This window comes from Micropterus salmoides, unplaced genomic scaffold (genome assembly GCF_014851395.1).
Source record: "Micropterus salmoides isolate LMB-PRFRI ecotype aquatic unplaced genomic scaffold, ASM1485139v1 Ms_hic_scaffold_15, whole genome shotgun sequence".
In the NCBI taxonomy this organism is placed as follows: domain Eukaryota; kingdom Metazoa; phylum Chordata; class Actinopteri; order Centrarchiformes; family Centrarchidae; genus Micropterus; species Micropterus salmoides.
Genome location: NW_024040596.1, coordinates 22557879 through 22583081, shown reverse-complemented (window position 1 = coordinate 22583081; position 25203 = coordinate 22557879). Strand labels below are relative to the sequence as shown.

Below are 25203 nucleotides of genomic sequence, written 5' to 3'. Positions count from 1 at the left end.
TATTTCCATCTGCCATTGATAAAAAGATACAGTCCAGTGTGGCCGGCTCCTCGGCAGCCACTGCTAGCAGCCTTTGTGTCTAATTAAATGGCACTTCACTTTGTCCTTTGGAATATGTTAGTCAAAATGAGTAACAAGAAACCTAATTCTTCCCAGCAACGATAGGTTTGTGTCCGCCTGCAGAAACATTTCAGCTTGAGCATCTTGTGGGAGTATCTTCTGTATAGTGTTGAACAGAATATAAAGTGGCACCCAGTGTGGGATGTCAAGTTTGATTTTCAGCGCTCAGAGTGTTCAGAGCTCAGAATAGACAGACAGTGTGTGAGTAATGTGACGCTTCACTGATAAGGGAGAAAGCATCTCTTTTTAATCTTCTTGTTGTTCTTGTCATATTTTTTGTCTTCTCCTCCTTCCACTCTGTGCTAGCTAGCTCTACTCGTGGCTTTAAACTGGTCACAGTTGGAGATTTGCATAAATGTTTCTCATAAAGATCAGGACTTTCTGTAAAGTACTGATAGATGGTCAGATTAACATCTAAAGTGATTTCACGTTTCTATTGTTAAAAGAGAAAAAATGGTAGAACAACATTATGTCTGTAAAGATTCTCAGTCATCCAGGTCATAGTTATCCAGGGTGGGTTAAATTCAAGGTTAAGAGGCCAACCAAGAGGTGAAATGTCTTTGAGTATCTTCAGCCAAGTCCAGTTGCCTTTGATTTTAACCCACGGATAGAACAACATATTCTCAGTACATGTAGAACCCCATCACCCAATAATTTATGCCAATACTATTCTGCAAAACCTGATTACATTCAGTATCAAAGTTTTTTTTTATGTCCAATGCGAACATTTTAAAGATTCTTTCTTTCTATAAAATCTGTGCAAGGCAACTATGGTATGATCGTTAGGGAAAGATCGTGGTTACAGTTTTTAAAACTAAAAGGTTAACGTTATTGCAGGTCTCTGATGCCAAGCCCTGTCTCCTGCATGAAAGTCAGACACCTTGATTTGTGCCACGCAGGACACCCTACTTGTTCATTTGGCTCTAAGCGTTGGCACTGGATATATTGTATATTGTATATTGTATGAACGTAACTCCTGGAATGGAAGGCATCAGACAAAAAACTGTACTAAAACTTTGGTTACGTATGGGCACTAATATAACAATATGATACCCAGCCTTGAAGAAGATGCATACAATTGCAGGCCGTAGTATATTACACTTGCACGTGTGCACATACATTACAGAGTTCATACAGCCTTCGAGTGTTGATGCTTGTTAGTCAGGTCTCTGTAAACTGTGGTGACAGTTGATCAATGGCTCCTCCTTATTCCCAATCCCCCCCACTTTCCCTCCTCTCCGTCTTCCCCCATGCAGCTAATCATCACATCCCTCCAGCTCTACACTTTCATCACTCTCATCTCTTCATCTCCCATCCCCTTTCCCTTCAATGCTTTTCCTGTTTTTGCTCTCAAATCTCTCCTCTCCTCTCCTCTCCCCCATACAGTTTAAACCAATTACAAGCATGTCCTTGGCTTCCGAAAGAGAAAGAAGAGGGGCTTCTTTTGCTTTCCTCTCTCATCTTTTATTTCACTCCCTGCTCTTCTTTCTCTCCCTCTCTTCAAAGAAGGTGTGAGTCTTGTAATGCCATCTGAATGCCTTCAGCAGATACAGTTAAGTGTAGGCCACTGCAGGACCCAATCAGTCGATAGCCATGTTGCATACGTGATGGATCCTTGTTAGAGTCGACAATGAGCTGCTACGAAAGGCTTTTTGAAAACACTGACACCCCCTCAGCAAGGTTAAAGGGCAGCATTGATCCAGATAAAAGAGGCGACTACAAGACCACATGGCTGAATCTGAAAACAGGTTTTCAAGTGGTAATTTTTATATGATGAATAGATTCTTTTCTCAGTAATACACATTTTAAATATGTTTCTTTGACTGTTTGGATGGAGTCAGGTGTCATCTTTTTAAGTCCATTCTGATTCTGTAGGAGCAGGGTCTCTTATTTTGAAGAGAGAGGCTCATGCAAGCAGCAAGGCATCAAACATTTTCTTCTTTTACTCACTTTCTGCTAAATTTTAAAATCAAATTATAAAATAAAGATCATATACACCAGGACAGTCTCATTTGGAAGTGTCTAGTTTCAAGTCAACTAGCGGCTCTTCAATTTCCAGGAACAGCGAGGCGTCAATGAAACATTTCACTTTTATTCATGACTGGGAGGATTCATCACGGGCAGATGCCTGTGACCCAGTGGGTAAATGACACACAGAACAATCTTTTTATTCTTATCTTGAGTGATTGTCTTGTTAAGGAGAGGCAGAAGTGCTTTGATGGGATACGTGAATGATTTTTCTCTTTTTCTCTCTGTCATCGTCATCAATCCCTATTTTTCTTTTCTCCATCCATGCTCATCCTCTCTTATCTCTCCTGTCTCCCTTCATTCCTGTTGATGGGAGTGACTCACGTAGCCATCTGCTGCCCAGCAAATCCGCTCTTGCCTTATTACCCTCCTTTTGTTTATTAACGCGACTCCTGGGACAGCAATGATACCTCGATCTTCTCTATCCATCTCATTCTCTGCTTATCTCTCTCTATGATCACCTAAATCTCTCCTCCTCCTCTGTCCAGTCAGGTATTTCTCTTACACCCCCTTTCACTTCCTCAGCTGAATTCATCTCTAAATGTGTTGCTTCTCTTATTTCACCTGATATAATTTTTTTCCTCTCCTCATCGTGTGTGTGTGTGTGTGTGTGTGTGAGCATATGGATATAAATGTGAGCAGACTGTTGATGTAGGTGTTGCTGATGTCATTATGATCCCCTGCAGAAATGACAACAGACGCACAAAAACACCCTGGGGGCAGTTGTATGTGTGTATTTGTCTATACGTAGGTCACACACAGACTGAGCACAAACATTGGCCTTGCCAAGTAATGGGAGCCAGATATAGCATACACAGTTTCAACTGTTCAGTCTGTTTGGGCTGCTGCCCACAATGACCCTAAATCCTCCAGAGGTTGAAGCTTCTTTCCAGGCTAACAAACATTTATATATTTTTTTATTATCTAATGAGTTTGGCAGGTACTAAAGTTTTGCCAAATGTGTGGGCCATCGCACATAGGAATACAAAACACTGCTATTTTGTAAACATCAAAACTTAACAGCAAGCTGATAAAACATTCAGCAGTTTAAATCAGATTCAGGTCAGTTTTGGGTGAATTTGGGAACTAAGGTGCCGTGTTTTGCTTCAATTTGAAGAACATTACATTTTGAATTTGATATGTCCTTCTGTGTAGCTTCCTCTCCTTAGCGGCATTGGCTGAGACTCATGGGTATTGAAGCATTTGAACCATGCCAAACAAAGAGAAACTCCCATGTTCCGATGTTGAGGAACATAGAGGATATCTTGAACACAAAACAGGATTTTACAGTGCAGGAAACCACCTTCCGGTTCCCTCTACTTCACAAAAAACTGCATGAATGAAAACTTTAGCAGTTGAAGAAGAAGATGAATGAATGAAGAATATCAAAAGGGGAAGGGTAAACAAAAGGCAGTTTTGACAGTTTGTAATGTATCTTAGTTTAAGATTTACTGTTTGCAGTCTGTTGTGGATCTGAGAGGGTATTTTTTAAATCTTTAAGAAACCAAAAATATCCTTTTGATTCGATCGTTGCTTCACAGCACTCAGCCTCGGGCGAGTGCTTTCATCCTGAAAACACTAACTCGCTATTTCTGTTCATCAAACATCCTTGAAGATCAGAACTTTAAACTGTCACATCGGATCGTAATCACCACAGTGGAGAGATGCACTATTGTTTGATCTGGTATCTATAAGTGTGTGTGTGTGTGTGTGTGTGTGTGTGTGTGTGTATGTGTGGAGCCTGTATGTTCCCTGTCGCACAAAATGTTCGGTCTGTGTAGCTGTTGTTATGGATGCAGCCACCAATTTGAGTGAGATCCATAACCCTTCATCAGTCGATAGGAGAGGCTGGCTGTGGTGTGACAGAAAGCCACTCTGCTGATTGGGTGACAAACACACACACACACACAGTTATTGAGATTATGCCTATTTTTATCAAGGCTTGTTTTCCTCTGTGATCACTGCGTAATTACATGGCTTGCTGCTTCATCAATTAAACATGAGCTACAGACGTGCAGACTTCGATTGCGTCTAATATTGACCACAGATATTTTGTGTGTGTGTGTGTGTGTGTGTGTGTGTTTCTTTCTCTTAACTTGACTCTCATGTAGACCTGGGTATCATATGAAGTGTTTTAGTACCTGTGTCAACACACTAAAAAGCACTGGTTGGCATAAAGGGCGTTCTCAATTACAATCATTGCCTTCTGGTAGGAAAGTGTAATACGGACTGAACAACAACAAAAGGGAAATTCACTAAGATCAATGAATAATAAACCTGAAGAACACTCCGTTTAAAATAACAAGCAGATCAAGCATAATAACCTACATTTCTCAGAGGGATATCGGACCCTTTTTCACTTCAAAGTGCCAGTCTTTCCAGAGCACTTAATCTTTATTACTAGGCCTCATATCAAAGACAGCTCCGGTCATCATTTGCATTAACTGACTCCTTGACTCCTGCTTTTGTCCTCTTTGAGTATGTGTAGATCTGCTGTGCTGCTCATGGAAAACCTCATGTAAAAGAAGCAAGGTGTTTGGTCTCTCTACTGCCTGTATAATTCATCTGCAACATTTCTACCTCCCAACACATGAAATATGAATGAGACCGAGATGACCTGGAACCACTAGTGCAGGTTGTTTACTGCCTCCCAATAAAGTGTTTTTATGTATTGTTTTAACTTTTCATAGTGCATTCAACTTCATAACAGAGTGCTGTAAGACTTGACACAGTTGCAGTTCCATACAATCTTTGAGAATTTACTGCTTTGAACAAATTGTAGCTTCTGACCATACACGTGTAGCTGCTGTAGTTACTGTATCTGTTAACTGATGTGTACCTCCTCAAAGATGTAACTACACATCAGAATTACTGCAGCTATGGAGATACCAGATGGGCACCGCAAGAAGCGTGGGCTGCATGTGTTTCTCCTACAAGTTCCCTGTGCCTGTGAAGATAGTTGATGTCAAACTTAAGTTGGAGTTTTCTTGTAAACAAATGTTACTCACAAAAACCCATTGTTTTTAATATTTGAGGTCTAACAAATGTTTCCTTCCTCACGGAACACTTGCCAAGCCAATTTTAAAAATAAAAAAATAAAATCATTTATCATAATGTTTTTACATCCATGTTTACTTTCTAGCAGTCTTCTTCTTCAGTACCTTTGTTGGCGCATTACTATGTTTCTTCCACCACTGTTAGTCAACAGAAAAGTCTTAAATTTACGGTATGATGTGAATTGCACTGTCCTAATCCATAGACACCACACAAAGAAAGCAGGGACCAACTCTGAAAGACATTGCCCTATAGTGCTACTAGTGGTCAGATACCCCACAGTGTACCTTTAAGCAAGTTGAAGAAGGGCTTGGATATTTTCTTCTTCTCAGGCTACATCCACCCTACAACGTTTTCGTTTTTAAACGCAGCACTTTTGCTACATTTACGCCTGCCGTCCACACTAAAACGGCAAATCCAAACACCTAAAACGGAGAAGTTTGAAAACACTGCACACTAAGTTTTCATTTTAAAGAGGTGGTATTATGGTTTTTGCCTTTTTCCCTCTCCTTTATTGAGTTATATATCTTTTTTGTGCATGTACTAGGTTTGCAAAGTGAAAAAGCCTAAAGGGAGTTCCCATCTCCCACAGAAAACACTGCTCTGAACTGCCTGAAAACAGCTCGTTTGTTGTCCAGCCTTTACTTCCCTTTCTTGTGACGTCACAATGAAAATACGTGTCATAATGCTTGCTGAGTCCGACACGCCCTCAAAAACACCAGTGGAAAAACACTGAGCTGCAGCACACCTCTCCTCTCCCTTCCAAACATTAGCTACCCTCCAGGCAGTCAGTGGACGTGAAGCTGTTACTGTGATGTAGAGACAGAGCTCAGTTATAACTTGATCCCGGATGAAAGATACATTTGTTACAGATTAATAACTCACCACTCTGAAACTCTTGCTCCAGTCTATGTTGCCAAGCTGGTCGGCAACGTGTAGCCTACAGCTGAATCGAAGCTGCCTTTTGCTGACCCGCCTTTCTCTGCTTCTGATTGGCTAGTACTGCGCATGTGCAACTCCCAACAAAGATCATTTAGAGACAAGATGTATCACTCCATAGCTAAAACGAAGCCTTCAACACAGGGTGAAAAGAGGAGCTGCAGCAATGTGCAGTATGACAAAAATATGGTGTTTTTAAAAAAAAAAAAATGAAATCATGTAAACCTGATCTGGTACAACCCCTAAATAGGATTTTGAACCTGAAAATGAGCACAATACCACCTCTTTAAAACTCCGGAGTAGTGTATTAGTGGACAGGCGAAAACGGAGGACTTTGAAAACAATGACGCAGACATTCGCATTTGGCTTCCTAATTTGATTTGGATAACAAATTACAAGCGTTACTTACCTTAATGTCTTTGAATCACACAAAGCACTCGCATGCCCAGTGTACCTGAATGGTCACTTGATATGTGTGTTGTCGTTCGTTTTAGTACAGACAGAGATCAATTCTGTTATGCAGCTTAAACGCTGGTGTGGACAGAGATTGTTTTTGTTTGAATGTATGGCTAATTTAGGTGATGCTTGTTTTCACCTAAATCTAAACGTGTAAATTAGTTTTTTAATACTGTTTCCTGCTACTACTCAATACACAGCCACCCTTTGTAACAATGACTTCATATTATTTTTAACTCCACAGCTCAAAATAACCAGTTACAGATGCCTGCAGCGCCAAGCGCTCAGCTGCTACAGTAAACAGTTTCTACTGTACAACTCTATTCATCTTTTCAGAGACTTAGTAGTTCATACACACATCACAGTCATTCTGCCTAATTAACTGCACTCTTCCACACTTCCATGTTTGATGTTACCGGTGCTCAGTGTCTCGCAGGCCCCCCTCCCGCCCACTCTCTTGCCTCGCCTCCCCTCCCTCTGATGAGACTTGTAGTGTAGGTGTTGTTGACAGTGCCCCCGGGTGGTGCCTCATTAACCCACATTTCACTGGGTGATGGGAAACAGTGAGGGGTGTGGGGTTTATGTGGCTGTTTCTGTGCATGTGGGAATGTGTCTGGGAGGGGGAAAATGGTAATGTTGAGCGTTTCCTTTGAAGAAACTCTTCAGCATCTGCATGCATAAATGGCAGAAGCTGGAAGTTGTTTTTTTCTTTTCATTTTGCAACCTTTTCTCCCAATTTAGATCACCCAGTTCCCCATGTAATACAGTCATTGTCAATGCTAATGGTGTATTTATTTATGGTTGGAAGTTGGAGCTTAGAAATGGGAAAGCTCTCATTTCCAACCTTGTGCATTCAAGCTCCTAAAGTGGGGAAAAGATGTAGAATGCATGCACATGGTTGGCTGCTCACAAGCACCAGAAACCTTTAATTATACAGATATAAGCAACTGGCTATATTGTATTGGAATACTGAATAATTAAACCAGCCATTAGGATGTCTATCGGTTTTATGTATTTAATGAATTTGCCCTGACCCAATAGCGTCTCCTGGATCTGTTCTTTTTCCCCCCTCTGTTTTGGATTATAAAACCTCTTTTTCCCAGTTTAAATTGGCCTCTTGCTCGTGTCCCCATTGCTGGAAATGCTGCATTAAAACAGTACACCACTGATTTAGCATTGCACTGACAGTTTTTATAAGGATCAAAATCGATGCGGCAGATTCAGAGATGTATCGTCTTTACGAACTTCCATTAAATTACCCACAATGCAACTTGACCGCCAACAGTTTGTCTGAGGTTAGGTGCGTTATGCTAGTAGCAGCTGATGTAGCTTCAAAGTTGCTAACCTCAAGCGGAGATGAGGAGCTACAGAGGCCTTGTACGCTCACTTCTTTCTAGCTCTACACCCCCAGACGTTTTTCATTTTCAAACTTGTAGTCTTCAGTTCCAACTGCGCTGACTCAAGTGACATGACTTGAGGCAATTTATCAGATTTCTCACAGCTCTCCCTGGAGTCACAAAAGGCTTTATACAACTTTTTTCACATTATGCAGCACTCTGTAACATCTGTAAACAGACTTTGATGTGTAAAAGGAGTTCCCTTTGAAGTTAAAGATACAGGTTTCTTATTTATTTATACGATATACCTGATTTGAATATTCTCAAACGTTCTTCAATATTTTTATTGTTTTGTATACTGCTCTTCGGGATAATAATTTGCATTGGAAGGTAATGTAAAGCAGCAGAACAAGTTTCACACTAGGGTAAATATTTAATTGTGATTATTTTGACTGATATTACAATTTTGATCTTTGCAAGATTAGAGGGAATGATCATTTTTACATAATTATTCCAATTTTCATTGAAAAACATTTAAATGGTGTGATTTTTGCAGGGATCTGTACCAAACAAACATGTTTTCTTAAATATATAGAATATGAAGTGTAGGCTAGGTAATCTCTGCAGCACAACAATGCTTAATTTATAACGGCATTTTAACAAACATTACACCTCCTAGGATTAGAAAAAAATAAAATAATACATGCACCAATAAAATTGCAGTAGGCCATATTGCGATTTTGATAAGTTTTCAATTAATTCATCAGCCTTATTTCACACTTAATATAATTAATGCAAAGACAGCTACAGATTACGTCTGCACCTAGTTAAGCCTTTACCATCAGTTTACCTTGATGTTGTATAGTTCCTGATATCCAGAATATCCCTGCATGTGCTCTGGTGCTGGTAAACTTGGTCTTCTCCAGTTCACATGCTGTCATTGAGAAGCTTCTGTGAGGCTCAGGTCCCACAGCTGCCCCATCCAGGTGCTCTACTCCTCCTCTACATCTATTTTTTCAGTCCTCATCCCTCATTCCCTGCTTCTCACTTTTCTATCTCATCCTTCCTCACCTCCTTCATTTGCATCCTATCTCAGCCATTTAGTAAACTAATCCTTCTAGTAGCAGTTAATGTTCAGCCTCCACAGATCCTCCAGAGCTCCAATCCGCTCTCCTCTGTCCATCCTACTCCTGACATGAGACGGAGAGCCACTTTACTTCATTAGGATACTAGTTTCTTATTACCTGCCGGGCCCTATGCAAGCCTCTCCTTGTGTGTTTGTCTCACACAGTCTCAGATGTAGGGTGATTCAGTTGCATGAGCCATTGTCCTTGATTACAAATAAGGCTGGAAATTGATTATTTTTATTGTTGAATATTTCTGATTCATCAGTTAATCAGCTAGCTCACAAAATATTAAAATATTTGAGTGCTTCAATTGCTTATAAGTATTTGATTTACCACGGTATGAAAAAAATAAGAAAAGCAAGTAAATACTCTTCCTGATAAAGTTCTTTAACAATTAATTGTCAACTAAATTTCACTTTACAGACTGATTTATTAATTGTAACAGTATTTAAAACAACTCTATTTTAATACAACATTATTTGTGTTTGTGTCACCTATAAATGCTTGCCTGCAAGTTTTAGGCCTAAAATACAGTATTTTGACATCTGTTCCAGAAATATCAATTGCAAAGCGATGTTACTTTGCTGGAGAAATTCCCTCCCCCCATAAGTCCTGCTTGTATGGAGGAATCTATAATGATAATGGCGGTCAAGTCTTCTTATGTAAGACACTGCAGATAAGCATCTCAATCAATAGAATAACGCTGAGCCCAGATCGCGCTGGGAGGATTGGAGCTTTATGTGGGTAGACTTTCATAGGGATAAAGGTGCGAACTGCTGGATTAACAGATGACTTACACACTGAGAGGCAGGTGGACAGGTAAGCCATTAAACAGGCAGATCACTAATGCAAAACTGCAGGATGCGTATGATAAATATTTGACATGTATGGAGTGTGTTCTGTTTATCTTAATTAGCATTGTAAGTGAAGTTTTTCTGATGAGGCTGTTTTAGCCCGGATGTTTTGCCAGACATTCCCTAAAAATGTTTCATGTATTAAATAATAATTTAAATACATTTTTGCTCAAATCTAACATGTAGAAATTGACAGTAGCGTCCACCCCATATGAGTTTTGTTTGTCAGTGTCAACAGAGTACCATGTCACACAGATAAAAGGCCACTGAAGTGATACTTTTGTTTTAGTTTTGTTCTTATAACAAAAATTTATTGTGGTTTGTACACATTGTGTGGTTTTAATTATGTCTTCTATATTTTCTCTTTCTCTCTCCGTATGCTAAGTACTTTGTAACCACAGTTTTGAGAAATGCTTTAGAAATGTACTTTACACACTTACTTTGTCTATTGACTATTCCTGCAACATGATCCACTTGTTCACTGTCAAGCTCCCTCAGAATGTTCCAAACAGTCATTGATTTGCCAAAATATGTCTAAATACACTGCTTCTGTAACATGCTGTTGCTGCCTGTAAGCTCTGAAGCTTGTGTGTTTAGCCATATTTTGCCAGAACTACTATGAGTATCAAAATACTAAACCCCCAGGTAGACTGGGAAAAAGTGGATTAAGCTTCAGAGGTGGCTGGCAAAGTTTTTGTTGTGCAATTTTGCCAGTGAATTCAAGCTTACAGCCTCTGAAGCAGCAAACAAAGTTTTTACAACTATCTCTCCAGCTTACCAGGGATAAATGTTTGATCCCGACATTTATTTAGGAGTCAACTGTTGAGGTATGCAGGAGTCTGTTGACAAGCTTGAACATGTCACAGTATCAGCTAAATGTCATGCAAATGGAAAGGGGTGACATTTAAATACAGGCAGTGATATCGTACATTTTGCATGTGATGCTGACTATGACTTCTGAGCTGTTTAGTCACCTGTCGAGTCTTCTCACCTCACCTGACTGCCTTACATTTCCACTCCCTGTGTCACAGTGTAAGTCGCTGTTGTTATTGTGGCTTCAGGGGCTCATAACAAGAACAGAAACCAGTCGGCTGTAGTGTTCGCTGGTGGCCGCCATCTTCAGGCTCGCTGTTGTGCACAGTGCAATATCACAGCGGCCGTCGATGTTCAAGTCGTGTTTGGGTCTAGACTGCATGCCAGCACACAGTATGTGGACAGCAGTCTGCCATTTTATGCCACATGCTGAGTGGCGCACACAGCATGTCTGTGCACTCAAGCACATGCACACTCGCTCATTTGTAGTACTACCACCAGTGTTTCTTTTGACTTGACCTTGAAGAGATTAAAATAAAGCTATCAATATTTATATTGGTGAGACATTTCTAGTTTGTAACAATTTCCCTCTTACACATACAGATCAAATTACCTGTATCAGTTGTCCTCTTAACTTTACTGCAACACAGCGCCCTGCCATGACTGAGCAGGGGTAGGTCATTTTTTTCCTCCAGCATTTTTTGCCATTCAGGAGAACATTTTCACAAAGGCTTATTTAAAAACACCAGCCAGTGTGGATAGGGGGCCAAAACAGAGGTAAAAAGACACATTTAAATATCTTTGGCTTAGTGTGCGGACGTCTCAGTTTGTCTGACTGTGTGTCCTCTCTACTCTTGGCCTCAAGGTGAGCGCTGTCAAGTCTGTCACACTCCTGCTGTGCCTTCCAGCTGTGCTAACGTTAGCCTGCCTTTCATTCACATACAGCACAGAGCTTCAGATTCAGACACCTGCTGAGCCGCAGCACACATTGATGGGAGGTGAACATATTCATGCCATGGCAGTTTTATGGGTATTTTTAAATATTGTTACCTCAGACTTCCTGTTCTAATTTTACAGACACCAAGTTCGTTAGTTCTTTTAGGCATTTGTTTTCTGTAAGTTGTAAATGAAATATTATGGCGTATTCTCATATACCCTGAGTTACAAGAGTACCAACCACTACAACAGCCGTGCAATATGTACATTTTTGTACATGTTCAGTTTTTGTTGACACTGTGTCAGAGATTCTATCGTCACTATTGTGTCATATTGCTAACCATCCCCTCGACATAAGCTCCAGTTTGTTCAGATTAGCTATGTGATTAGAATTGACCGCTTTGCTCGACGCAGCGAAAAGTCATCTTAGCTGGCCTTTGAAAATAATGGGTTTCAGAGTGTAGTGGTGCCGTTGTCATGTTGTGTCTGAAAGGGCCTTAATTCAGTGGAAGCAGAGTTGTGCTGTGCTGCCTCCAAATCAAAATAGAGACATTCTTAATAATAATAATAATGATGATGATGTTTAGGAGTATGTGTTTTTAAGTCGACAATATGTACAGCTGCACATGAATTGAGTCCACCTATCTACTTTCTGTATTCTTTACTTTTAGTCGCTATTTTCCCTTGTTGATCTGGGTGTTTGTGGATGCAGGAGTGATTCTTGTGACAGAGAGCAGATTTGTTTACTTCTTTTAAAATATCTGTTTTAATGGAACCACAGTGTGAAATAATATATATTTATCAAGATGAAGTGATGACCTCTTCATGAGAAACAACTAATGAGAAGTGTGAGGCTGAGAGATTGCCAAAGTCTCTCTTTCACTCGCTCTCTCTCACTCTCTCTCCTTCTCTCACACACACGCACACACTTGCGCACTCACACAGACACCACGGCTGGACCAGACAGAAGGAGGTGTGAGTCTGCATGTCTGTAGGGAACAATGGAGGTGTCAAAAAATGGAGCACATTATTATCACCTTTTCTTCCACTACATAGGATCTGAAAGGCATTCAGTCTGCAGTGCACACAGAGCCACACACACAGATCAGTAATAAGACTGTCTGCACAGTCTGCTCAGTAACATAGCATAGTTCAGGAGGTTCTGAAGCGCCCGTAAGGAGAGGATGAATGAAACGGGCTGGAACGGCAGGGAATTGGCTCAGTGATTTAAACGCTTGCCGGATAAAAAGAGAAAAAATCAAATAAATAAATGGGTCACTTCAGTCAGTGCTGATAGCCAATTTCTCATTCCCTCTCTGAAAAGCCTAACAGTTTCAGTGGGATCATCGGAGCGAGGTTATTCTGGGAGCAAGACGGCTGAGAAAGTCTCCCAGTGTGCAAAGTGGAGCTGAAGATACAGATCTGAGCTAATTCAGAGTCTGTTTCATCTCAATCTGTTTCAAATCAACAGATCTGGTCACAAACAAAAGGTGGATGAAGTAAGTTGGATCATTTTTGCAATGGAGGAGCTGGATCCTGCATGGAAAGAAGGGAGGATCCACTGGAAGCCTTGTCAATCATCCAGCACTCCAGGGATGGAGGAGATGGAGGAGTGGGGAGTTTATTTCTAAGTGACAGCCACCTGTCATAACTTTAGATGACGCAGCCACAGCACTCTCCATCCCAGTATCCCGCAGGCGGAGGGGAGGGGAAGAGATGTTTGTGTTAACGTCAGAGAACATGTGACCTGAGCTTTGAATGACAACATTTAGTTTCTCATCGTGTGGCTGAAGATGTTGAAGTGATGGATGCAGGGTTTAGTGGAGCAGCCGTGATTAAAGACGAGGTGGGGTCACTCTTTTGTTTGTCTTTTTGTGAGCTGATTATTCATCATTCCTGCAGAGCCGTGTTTCCCAGTCTGATTTGGGTCTTTGATCCGAGCTGTTTCTGTAATGCACAGTTCAGTCTCTTTTGTTTTATTTTAGGCCTGCTGGCCTACATTACATTCATGTCTGCTGTGTAGTTATGTCTGGAATTTGTGTCATTAACCTCACTGCTTATGTTTTTTAAGTTGACATTTTGAAACTAGATATTTTAACGTGTTGATGTCATTCATTCCATAGTGTTTTCTTATTTACAGTATTTTGAGGAACCAGCTGTTTATTTAAATGGTGTTTTTCAGCTGCTGCTGTTTCATTTATTCCTTTTTTTCCTCTTTGCACCAGATTTGTTTAGTTTTATTTATGTATTAGCAGCAATGAGTATATTTCTTTATTTAATGATAATTTCATTCTTTATTTTTCTTTCATTTAAAAAAATGTAATTTATCATTTCTTTGACAAGGACAAAGCCCAAAACACATATTGCACCAGGTGTATTTTTATTATATTCTGTTCTCTAATTTAATGTATTTTTTGTTTCCTTTATTGTTTATTTAAAAGGTGCAGTTGCACTAGATATAGCTTAAAACTGATTTTCCTCTGTGGTCCACCACCTGTATTTCTTTCCTCTCTTAGCCATAACTGTTACTGAAACATGATCATTATATTCACTATAAAGAAAAACTGTTGTTAATAGAAATCTTGTTGCTTGGAAATATAACATAGAATAACTGACCGCAGGCTGTTTTCAACACACACACACACACACACACACACACACACACACAGACACTATATGCAAGCTCTTGGCATGGTGCATGTAATCTGCTACTCTCTCATGACAGAGAAACACTAATTATGTAATTGACTCATCTAATTCAATCTCCGAAAAGAGGACACGGTTTGTTTTACAGTATCAGGATACATCTGCTATTCAAGCCTCAAGTCTCTGTTGCTCTGTGGGTCTCTCTCTTTAGCAGAGTGAAAAGCAGTATCACTTGGCAGAGGGATCATCTCCACAGTGGTAGTTTTGTTATGTTTAGAAAAACCAGCTCATTGATTGATTTGCTTTTTCTTCTCTTTCTGTCTTTACTTGTTGCTCAGGGCCACGTCTGTCTGGCTCAGTGGAAACTCCAGACAGATCGCTGTTCTGAGACGAGAAAGTCGGGCACTTTGGGAGCTGAGCCAGTGATCTGTAGGAGGAGAGAAGATTGATTAAAATGGGGTAAGTTTAGAAGATCAGACAGCACACTGCCAGCAGCTGCAGGAACTGCTGGCTGCAACAGGAGGATTTGTTTCCAGACCTGATCTCTGCAACATGGCTTGCTCATAGGTAACCTCTGCCCTGTCAGAGAGGAGGGCAGATGTGCCGATAGCAAAATAAACACTGACTCACATATAACAGTATGTATGATGTGATGAACACATACAGAATTATACAATAACAGTAGAGCCTTATGGCAGAATGACCTGCCACAATATATAGAAATTCAACCAAAACCATATTTTTGTTTTGTTATAAAAAGAACTTTTATTGTAAGGTTATGCATAAGCAAGTCAGATCTCAGCAGTGTTGGGCAAGCTACTTGGAAAATGTAGTGAGCTAAGCTACTAGCTACTCTACATTAAATGAAGCTTCACTACACAGAAGCTAACCCCCAGTGAAATGTAGCAAGCTAAGCTACAGCAACGTGGCAAAAGTAGCTTAGTTACATCAAAGCTACTTTTAATTTTTTAAATATAATTTTGTGTGTGTATGTATGTATGTATGTATATATATATATATATATGGAAAATGTAGCATGTGTGGAAGCTACCGCACTACTCTGCCAATAAAAGAGCTTAGCTACCACCAAGCTACTGAGAAATGTAGTTAAACTAACGGCGCTACTGCCCAACACTGGATCTCAGCAATGATTGGCTGAAGTGGCTTAAGTCCCAATTCGGTTCTCTTTCTCCACTCACATGGCTGTAAAGTGGACAACATTTGATACCACTGACCTTTTAAGGCTTGTCATCCCTTAAAGTGAATACAAATCGCTAAGCAGTTGCACTCTAAACACACTTTAAGCTGTTTATTTGGGAGTTTTACGCTTTCAACTTTTTATGATATACAGTCTATGCATAAAACTCATGGAACACGGTCTACATGTGACCTCACCTCACTTTTTCACATGAAAAAGACAAACATTTGAGACAAGTCAGAAGAAAACTATACTCGTGTTTCGTTTTTTGACTTCTATCTTTTGATGCCTCAGATTTATCCGGGGACCTGTGGGCCAAGGTTGGGAACAATTGTCTACTCAGGACAACCTATTGTCCGAAGATGTTGCTTAACAAGTGCAAAATTAAATCATGTTGGCCCGTAAAGTAAGGGTGTATTCACACCTGTCTTGTTTGCTTCGATGTGTTCTCGGTCCGGTTCCAAACAAGCTCTTAGACGGTTTGTTTAAGGTGTGAATGTGGCCCGACCTCGATGCGACCCAATTGCAGAAAGCACTGTGCCTTTTTTGGGGTTAACAGGCTCTCGTAGTCAATGCAGATTGTGTCTTTAATTACACTGATAACTACCTCATATTACAGACAAATCTGGAAACAAATGCACTGTTTGCCTTTTTTATGTAATTATGGGTAATGGAATGGCCTGGTGTGAAAGCAAACTGCACCAAACAAGAAAATCAACATTGTATTTGGTCCAAAACCAGAGCAAGTGAACTAGCAGACTTTCCTGGTCTGAATGTGCCCTAAGTCTTGATTAGTTTTGTAAAATATTCATGCTCATCCATTTCTGTATTGTGGTGGTGAAAAAACTGCATCGTCTCAACAACAAAAATATCTGAAATACTGCAGATGTTTTTATTTTTTTTAAAAACACTCTGGAAACCAGCCAATCCCATGTATTTCAGAATTTTATAGTGAATTACATTGAATGATCCAGTACATTACAAAAATAATGCATTAGCAAGTCATTTAATATTACAGTCAGCCTTCAAGACATATTGTATTCCACAGCACTAGAATCAATAAAAATTACACTAAAAATTTCTTAACATTGATTTGTACTAATAGATGAAATAATCGGCTTTTGTTATTCTTGTTTAGCCAAAATACAAAACATAGCCAAAACAAAATTACACCAATGCATTACGTGATTGTTCATCTCTTTCCAAAACCATGGCCATTAATCTGCTGCTATATCAGCCTCCACTCTTCTGGTTTCAGGCTTTGCACCAGATTGTGGTTGCAAGGATTTGCTCCTGTTTAGTCATAAGAGCATTAGTGAGGTCGAACAATGATGTTGGGAGCTTCCAGTTAGTGTTCCAGTTCTTCCCAAAGGTGCTGGATGGGGTTTAGGCCAGGGGTCTGTGCAGGCCAGTCAAGTTCTTCCACATCAAACTGGTAAAACCATTTCTTTATGGATCCAGCTTTGTGCATGGGGCATTTTCATGTTGAAACAGGAAATATGTGAAATATGACATTAGGATGAATACAAAATATATTCAAATATAATACAAAAGATAGTATGCCGTAGTGCAAAGTCTTAAGCATGGCTAAACCATGAAAAAACAGTCCAGACCAAGTACACAAAGCAGAGGTACCCATACACTTTTGGTCACATAATTTAAAATGTAAGGACTCCATAATGCACCATCTTAGAGGTTTGAATCCGATCACATAAATTATTTATTTCCTCATTTTAATGCTGTCCTCTTCACGCACTCTGCCATCATATCTGAAGAAACCTGCCCCTGTGCATGCTGGGACATTGTGGCTGATTTACTGTCCTGCTGTTAGGGATGAGTTATTTCTCAGTTAGCTCCAGTGACAGAGGGAGCAGAGAAAGTGCAGACCTCCAGAGAGCCTTTATACTGGCAGTAATTCAACCAGAGAAAGGCAGAGAGAGGGAGAGAGGCAGAGGCATGCTGAGCAGCATGTTGCCTGCTATTCAGACACACACGCTCCTGTTAATTAAACCCAAATTCCACATATCAGCACTTTCCCTCCAATCAAAACTATACATACACACACATATATTGTATCTGCCAAACAGGATAATAGGAAAAGGAATGTAGAGGTCAAGTGTGCAGTCAGTTTCCTATGCAGTAACTCAGGGGAACCTTAAGGTGGTCTTCAAGATGAAAAAACTGATCATAGAAATGAAAACATTCTTCAGGCACTCTTAGGCAGAGCAAAGGAAAAAAGCGTATTAAAAGCCATTATTTAGTCAGGCATAATATTTTATGTGTACTGTGTGATACTGTGCACAAATTGTTTTGAATGCACAGCGTCATAAGCACAGATGTAATACAGCCTCACAGAGCCGCAAGCATGGCCGAAGACTCATAGTCAGGGTATATGTTTGCATAAATATGATGATGAACACTGATTTTTCAGGTATTTAATTCACTAGATTAAACAAAAACTGACACTTCTATTTGTTTTTTGTACTTCTAAATAGTTTCTCAGAGGATTTTCTTGAAAATGATGTAACAACATATATCAATATACTGTAGAATTAGAAAGTAAGTAAAGTAAATAATTATAAAAGTCATACAAATCGTAACTCCATCAATAGGTATAATTAAAGACTAAGCCTGGCGTTATTCTACATTCTACATGAAGAAAAACCAACAGAGCGTTAGTCTGTTTGTAAGGACCATGTATGTGGGATTGAGTTAAAATAAACTAGAGTGTGTGTTCATGGTAATGAAGCATCATCATGCACAGACAGTACTTGTTAGTCACTTAGTTCATTGTTGGGTTTAGTCATTTCATGTGATTTGTTGACAATGGCAAAAATCTAAACTATCTTCAGCCTGTTCATTGAAAATGAGAAAACCCTGTGTTTCAGTGAATTCCGTGAACAGCCACCAAATGAGATGTGAGGGAAACCGCCAGTGCTTGTTATGTTGGAGGTAACAGATTAACTCTGATCACAGCCTTGCTTACCTCCAACCGTGTGAGGAATCGAGATTTGTCTATTTGGCCTACTGATGATGTGGAGAAGCATGGTGGCCTGTTCGTGCTTTGGCATTAGGCAGTGTTGGAGTCTAAAGATGATTTGGGTTTTATTATTCACCTAATGCATGAGCCCTCTAAATCCCTGTTTCATAATCATAGTCATAATCACAGCCCGTAACCCTGCGCTGCTGACCATGATGTAGACAGAATATGAGATACAGATGACAGGCGTTGGGGTTGGGCGGTCGACATGCTATTTGTACTCATTACAGAGAGAGAGAGAAAGAGCTGCAGTATACCCAGAACCGTCTTGCCAGCTCTCTCTCGGCTCCTGGCTAATCTACAACTGCTGTCTGATTAATCAGAAGGAAAGAGCAGAGCCGGCCGCCAGCGGACAGATGAGCAGTTATCTTCATTACTGTCCCCTCAGTTTACTGCTTTTTCTTAGCGTCACACTCATTTCCTCTCTCTGTCTCATCTTTGTCTTTTACTAGGGCTTTCTTCTTTTTTTCTCCCTCCTCCACTGTCTGTCTCTCTGTATCTGTCTCTCTATCACATGTTTTAATAGCCTGACAAGCAAGGCAATAATCCCTGTATTATTATTCTTGCTGCAGAGAAAGAAAAAAGAAAAAGCCCAAGGGGGTACACAGGGAGACATTTATATCAAATGAATGTGATTATTCTGGGTGAAGGAACCACGCTTCAGAGCTGTGGTTATTCAATGTTCCAATATGGGTGTGTGGACTGTGCTTTCGTCCCCATGGCTGAAGACCACTGACAGATTGGTCACATGGCCAGAGCAAGGTGGTATTGAAATCACTATCACAATATTACCAGTATATGGCAAATGTACACAAAATTACATATAAAATAATTTGATGTTTAATGCAGTGAACATCGTGCCAGTGTTATTTGGTATGAAGTCATTTTGTCAATTGTGAATCACTATTTGCTTGCAACCATTCGTTTAGAAACGGATAACAATAACATGATATGATTATATCATCACAATATGATCCCATCAAAAGTCATTTTGGATCATTTCCCAGCTTTAGTTAGCAGAATTACTATTTTTGGTTAGTTTCCATTACTCCAGTCTCTCAGATATTCAGATTCAGGATCAGATAATCCAACCCTAGGTGATGTATGTAATGTTATACAACTTAAGGTTTTTGGACTTGTGTAATCCATCACAGTGGACATCATCAATGATGTTTGCATGTAAACTGTATTACCATACCACAATAATGTAATATTGACTGCAAATAGATGAAGAGTTGATACTGGTGACGGATTTCAGAGCTCAAACCAAGCAAGTTTTAACGGCCTGCTATTAATTTTCATACAATACAGACACGAATGTACAATATTGACTGGACATTGGAAATACGTAGTACAAAAGTTAATATTTTATTGTGATATTGATGCTGCCGTAATTATAGTTACAGTTTTCTCTACACTGATACTAAAAGAACAAAAAAAAGAACAGGACCACAAACACGGTATGAAAGGATGCAAGACAGAGTCAGTTATTGTCTACGTATATTGTCCTCTTTATGTATCTGATCTTATCGTCATACATTCTTTCTTCGTCCCTGCAGGCTTCAAGTCTTTGTACCTGCTGACTGTGCGTCTGAGGGCTGCTCTCTCAGCCCACAGCCATGCCAGACATAAAGCCTCCACCACTATGTGACTACCCCTCCACCTCCTCAACGGGCTCTCCTGCTGGCTGCGCCTCTCCCCTCGGCCTCATCATAGACATGGAGCCCTGCATCGCCAACCTCCCCCTGGCCCCCGACCCCTTGTCCTCCTTCCCCCAACACAGATCCAGCGTCCCTCACTACCCAGGCTTCCAGGGGCCTCACTACCCGCTCATGGCCAGGTGCAACAGCAGCACCTTGCTAACTAACTTGGGGCTAAGGTACTGTTCCAGCAGGCATGGGCCTCTGGGGGCGACGCCAGGTCAGGGGCTCGCTCCGGACTCCTGCATCCACACAGGAAGCTACGTCAGCAGGCCTTACAGGAGTATGGAGAACCTCAACTGGAACGCTGTAGCAGATTCTGGCCTGTGCGCATTCAGTGCTGCCCCCTACAGGAGCGTGGATAGTGAGTTTATTTTACGCTATACTTCGACTAGCCACTGGTGCAGCGGGCCTCCAGATGGATCTGTGGTGGGGGCCCATGGACAGGTACCCAACCCAGAAAGCCTGGCAATTTACCCTCGACATGGACAGTCCAGGAAGGACCTACCACTCTTCCCTCAGTTGCTGTTTCCAGGTGGCGTCGACGAATGTGATGCAAGGAAAGGCTTGAGGGAGAAACTCCGCCTCCAGAGTGCAAGGTCATCAGTTGAGCCTCTGAAGCCCCTTCCATTGCGGCCTCAGGTGAACCTGGGTGCTGTACCCATCGAACGGGAGGGTGTGCATCATGTGAATTCAACAGGTGCTGGGTCCAGGCCGCTGTGCACAATGCGCATCACCAGCCCAGAGGAGATCAAACAGGAGGTCCTGAGGCGCTTACAGCTCCGGCGGCAGAACAGCAGCCCCAACCTGGCTCTCCACAGCTCCCCATCCAGCCCAGAAGTGGTTAAGACATCCTACACAACAGACAACATTGCAGGTAACAGGAGTAGATCAGATTCTGCATCTGAACGCTGCAGAGCTCCAGTAGGACGCCTACATATCCCCACATTTGAGGAGTTTAAGAGAATGAGACAGAAAGAGGGAGGACAGAGAGTGTCCACAGCAGGTTCTGTGGTATCTGGAAAACCTGAGGCTGACTTGCCACAAGAACCAGCAACGTCAGACAGTAAGATGCCAACTTCTGATCGGACTGTCCCTCAGTCAAGCTCCAGTGGAGGAAACAGAGAGCAGCAAGACTCTGAGGAGGTGGAAGGAGAAATAAGCAAAGGTGAAAGGACAGGCAACAGTGGTGAAGCCCCGCAGACTGTCACCTCCTCAGAGAAACCTCCAGGTAACAATGTGAGCAGTAACTGCACTGTAGCTCCCAATTCCTTGGCCAGCTCATTCTCTCCCATCCGCATGGGCCCGTCTCCACGTTTACCCCTGCAGCCCCTGGCCAGCACAGCCCAGGAGAAAGCCTCCACTGCAGGGCAGGATGATGGGAGCAGCAGACGTAGGAGGAGCAGTCTGGAACCAACTGGGTCAGTTCCCTTCCCGCCCAGCAGGGAGAACGGGGAACGGCCCTCTAGCTGCTGCCCAGCACTCCTACTGGAGGGGACAGACCTGTCCAGCTACGGAGCCAAAATCTACAAGATGAAGGATGGCCTCATCGGCTCTGCACTGGACCTCATTAAGAAGAGGTTAGTTTGGGAGCGGGGCATGAGGAGAGGAATGAGTGGGGTATATGTGTGTTTAATATTGTCAGAAGTATTCAGATCCTTACATGAAAATACTACAATGTTAAAATAGTCCATCTGATGTAAAAAGTGCTGCTTTCAAACAAAGTAATTTTGTTGAGCATACTTTTGGACTTGAGAAGTAAAGGCACTCATTATATCATATTTATATAATAGAAGCACCATTCAGTGGCAAAGTCTGTAGACTTGAGACTTGACATGGACTTGATCTAAAAGAAGAAAACAGCTCTGACCCATAGACACATAAGATGTGTGTGAGTGCTGCTCAAGCACTCTACTTAAGTACACATTTTTTCATTTTTTTTATGATGTATTTTATGACTTAAACTTTCCAAACTGTACATACAGTAGAAAAAATTTGCTCAAGCTACAATTTTAAAAGTTAATGCATCAGTGGTAACAAACACTCCAGATGTTTAACAGCTAAGCTAGCCAGCTGTCACTGTGGTAAATTAATGGCTTGAGTTTATTGTTACGTTATTAACTTGAAGCAAGTGACTCTTGCTGGTTGCAGTGGGCTTGCAGAAGTGGGCTCTGGTCATTAAGTTTGATTTGTAGTACAGTCTTGCAGTTCATGGATTTTCTTTGTTGAGTTGTAAAAACTGATGTGACTCCTGCCATCCAAACATACCAACTAAGTGACCAAGACTGGATTTTTGAGGCCAAGATCGTTATCAATAGTACTGTAGAGTATTTTAAAATCCAGTAAAGATTTCTTTTTTCTTATAAAAACATAACATGAACACACACTTTCACACAAGGATCCCTTAAATTTTGTTATTATAACCAACATGTATACATATGAGTGGGACATTTACATGTACAGTGCTGTCTGGTGGACAACCTCTGTCATAGCAACACTATTTCTAAATGACTTGAAATATACCTTTGATATTTCTGTGCTGTTATTTTTTGTTAGTTGTCAGCTGACATATACTATTTACACTGTAGCATTGCTGCTCTTACTTGTGCAAAGAATCTGACTACTTCTTGCACCACTGCCAAGATCAAAGTGGAGTTGTGAAAGTCCTTTGAATACAAACCAGCTCCACGTAGACAAATGAGAACAAAGAATTTTTTTATCTTGTTTTTGCTGCACTATACTTACAATGAGACCCGAGAGTTGTCCAATAAGCATATTGTTTTTAAATCCAGCTAATCTGTTTGATAGTAAAATTAGATCCTGTTGTGTACATCTTCTGAGCCCCAAGGCAGCTTTCAGCAGCAGAGGTGTGTTTGTCAGTGAAGTGTATGTGAGAACACTTCTTTGTGTGTGCTTTGCTGTGCCTGAACGCTGTACTGGGTGTGCGAGTCCATCTGTGTGAGCCCACATGTGTTATCGATTTATCTCAGTTATTGTGATAACAGCTGTCGGAGCTAACAGGGTTGGCTCTGCAGACGAAACTGTGGGAGGGAGGCTGGCATAAAGCATGACAGACTGGAAGACTGGCACCGTCCCTACAGACTCTCTCTCAGTGTCAGCTGTTGGCTAAATAAATGCAGGCTTCACTCCACTGTGGTTCATTCTGATCAAGGACAAACAAGAGGAGGGTGTGTAGTACAGCACTATTGTGCCATTTGGGTCCAGGCCTCATGCAATGTAAATATTAGACCCTAAACACAGAGGAGCTACTTGATAAGGTTGAACAATATAAACTCCACCCCCCTGAGGGCTGCGGGCTGCGATTGATGAGAGATATAGACGCTCTCTTTCCCTGCCTGTCAGGATTCTCCACTCTCACGCCTTTGTCTGCACTGCTAGCAGTGATGATGGATGTCTGACGCTCCACTGCATGAAGACAACAGAAAAATAACTGCTGTGTGTGTGTCTTTCTGTATACAGTAGCCTATAGTTCAATATGTGAAAGTGCAGTTGGGGTGCAACTAAAGGTTATTTTTACAATGAATCTACATAACCTGTAAAAAGGTGAAAATGCCCAATGTGATGTTTTTACATTGCTTGTTTTATCAGATCAACGCTATTACAAGATTAATAGTCTACAGCCATGCTAGCAGATGTGTGAGGCTGTACTTACATGTACTGTACTTATAATGCCAACATGCTGATGCTAAGCAGGTATTAGGCTAAACATTTAACATTTTTACCATCAGTTTAGCGTGTTAGCGTGCTAACATTTGCAAATAAGCACTGGACACAAAGTACAGTTTGTAATGGTCAGTAGTTTTTTATTGGTATTTGGTCATAAGCCAAATTATTGGAAAATTTCAAATTTTGATCTGAGCACCCTAGAGGAAAAGTCAGAGGATCACCAAAGTTATTACAATTAATCCTGAGGGGGACATGTATGTCTGAACCTAATTCTATGGCCATCCAATAGTGATGTGAAACAAATGTCAACTTTAAGAGGGAAATCTGGAGATCACCAGAGTTGAAATCAACATACAACAAAATGGCCAACTGACTGGCATTGCCATCTCTAGGGCCATGGAGCCATGCTGCTAACATAGCTAAAAACACATTTGCACTGATATAAAACAAGCAAATTCAAGCTCAAACCAGAGTGTATTTATTAGATTATTAAAATTGTTCATTAATTAATTGTCTTGCAATGGACTGGTCGACTTATCATTTCTCCAGTCCTCTTATAGAGCCCATTGACAGCTCAAGCAGCTCACGTTCAACATTGTTTATCCCAAGTGGATTCATCTTTTATGTTCAAAAAGCACCCACAAGGCAAGACACTGTACTCTCTTCATGTGTTTTTAATTTGACTTGCGGCTCTGTGAATGTTTTAATACTTGGAGATTTATTAATTAAACATGACAATATTCTGTGTGATCTCTGCACCCTGAGGTATTTGACTTCCACCAATACATCTGTTTAAGTGTATGCAGCCAAACTTGCATACAGAGCATAACACAGCTCTAGTTGTATTATTACAGTAATATTCATTTTATTACACCTGGGAAGCTTTTATAGAAATGGAGTGAAGCATTAAACCAGCACTTTTGAGTTAATTGTATACTGCAGTAAAAATGCACCAGTAGCATGTAGAGGGAGGCACTGTATCTAACTTTTTTTTACTACTACTAATAATTTATTGTCTCTATTAGATACACACATTCATAAATATATTGAATTCATTGGAGTGATATATGCATCACTGGAAATGACAACCAGTTTCAGCGTCACATGGTTCTGTGTTGAGTAATGATTTATCACATACAGTCGTTTCCCGATAAATTGAGCTGCAGGTTATTACTTTCCATGCATCATCTGCAGTGTGACAGCTACGACTACAACTGCGAAGGAAAATCTTTTAATGACAGTTTGTCCAAGGGAAAACCGATTGGACG

The 25203-nt window shown here is 40.8% G+C and overlaps 1 protein-coding gene across 1 annotated transcript in view; it reads left to right on the top strand.

The window, feature by feature from the left end:
• LOC119904423 overlaps positions 1–25203 on the top strand; it is a 60440-nt gene that overhangs the window by 20115 nt on the left and 15122 nt on the right. The window contains 2 exon segments of the mRNA XM_038721072.1: positions 14649–14769; positions 20108–21828. Of these exon segments, the coding sequence (XP_038577000.1) occupies positions 20168–21828 (1661 nt within the window). The 5' untranslated portion in view covers positions 14649–14769; positions 20108–20167.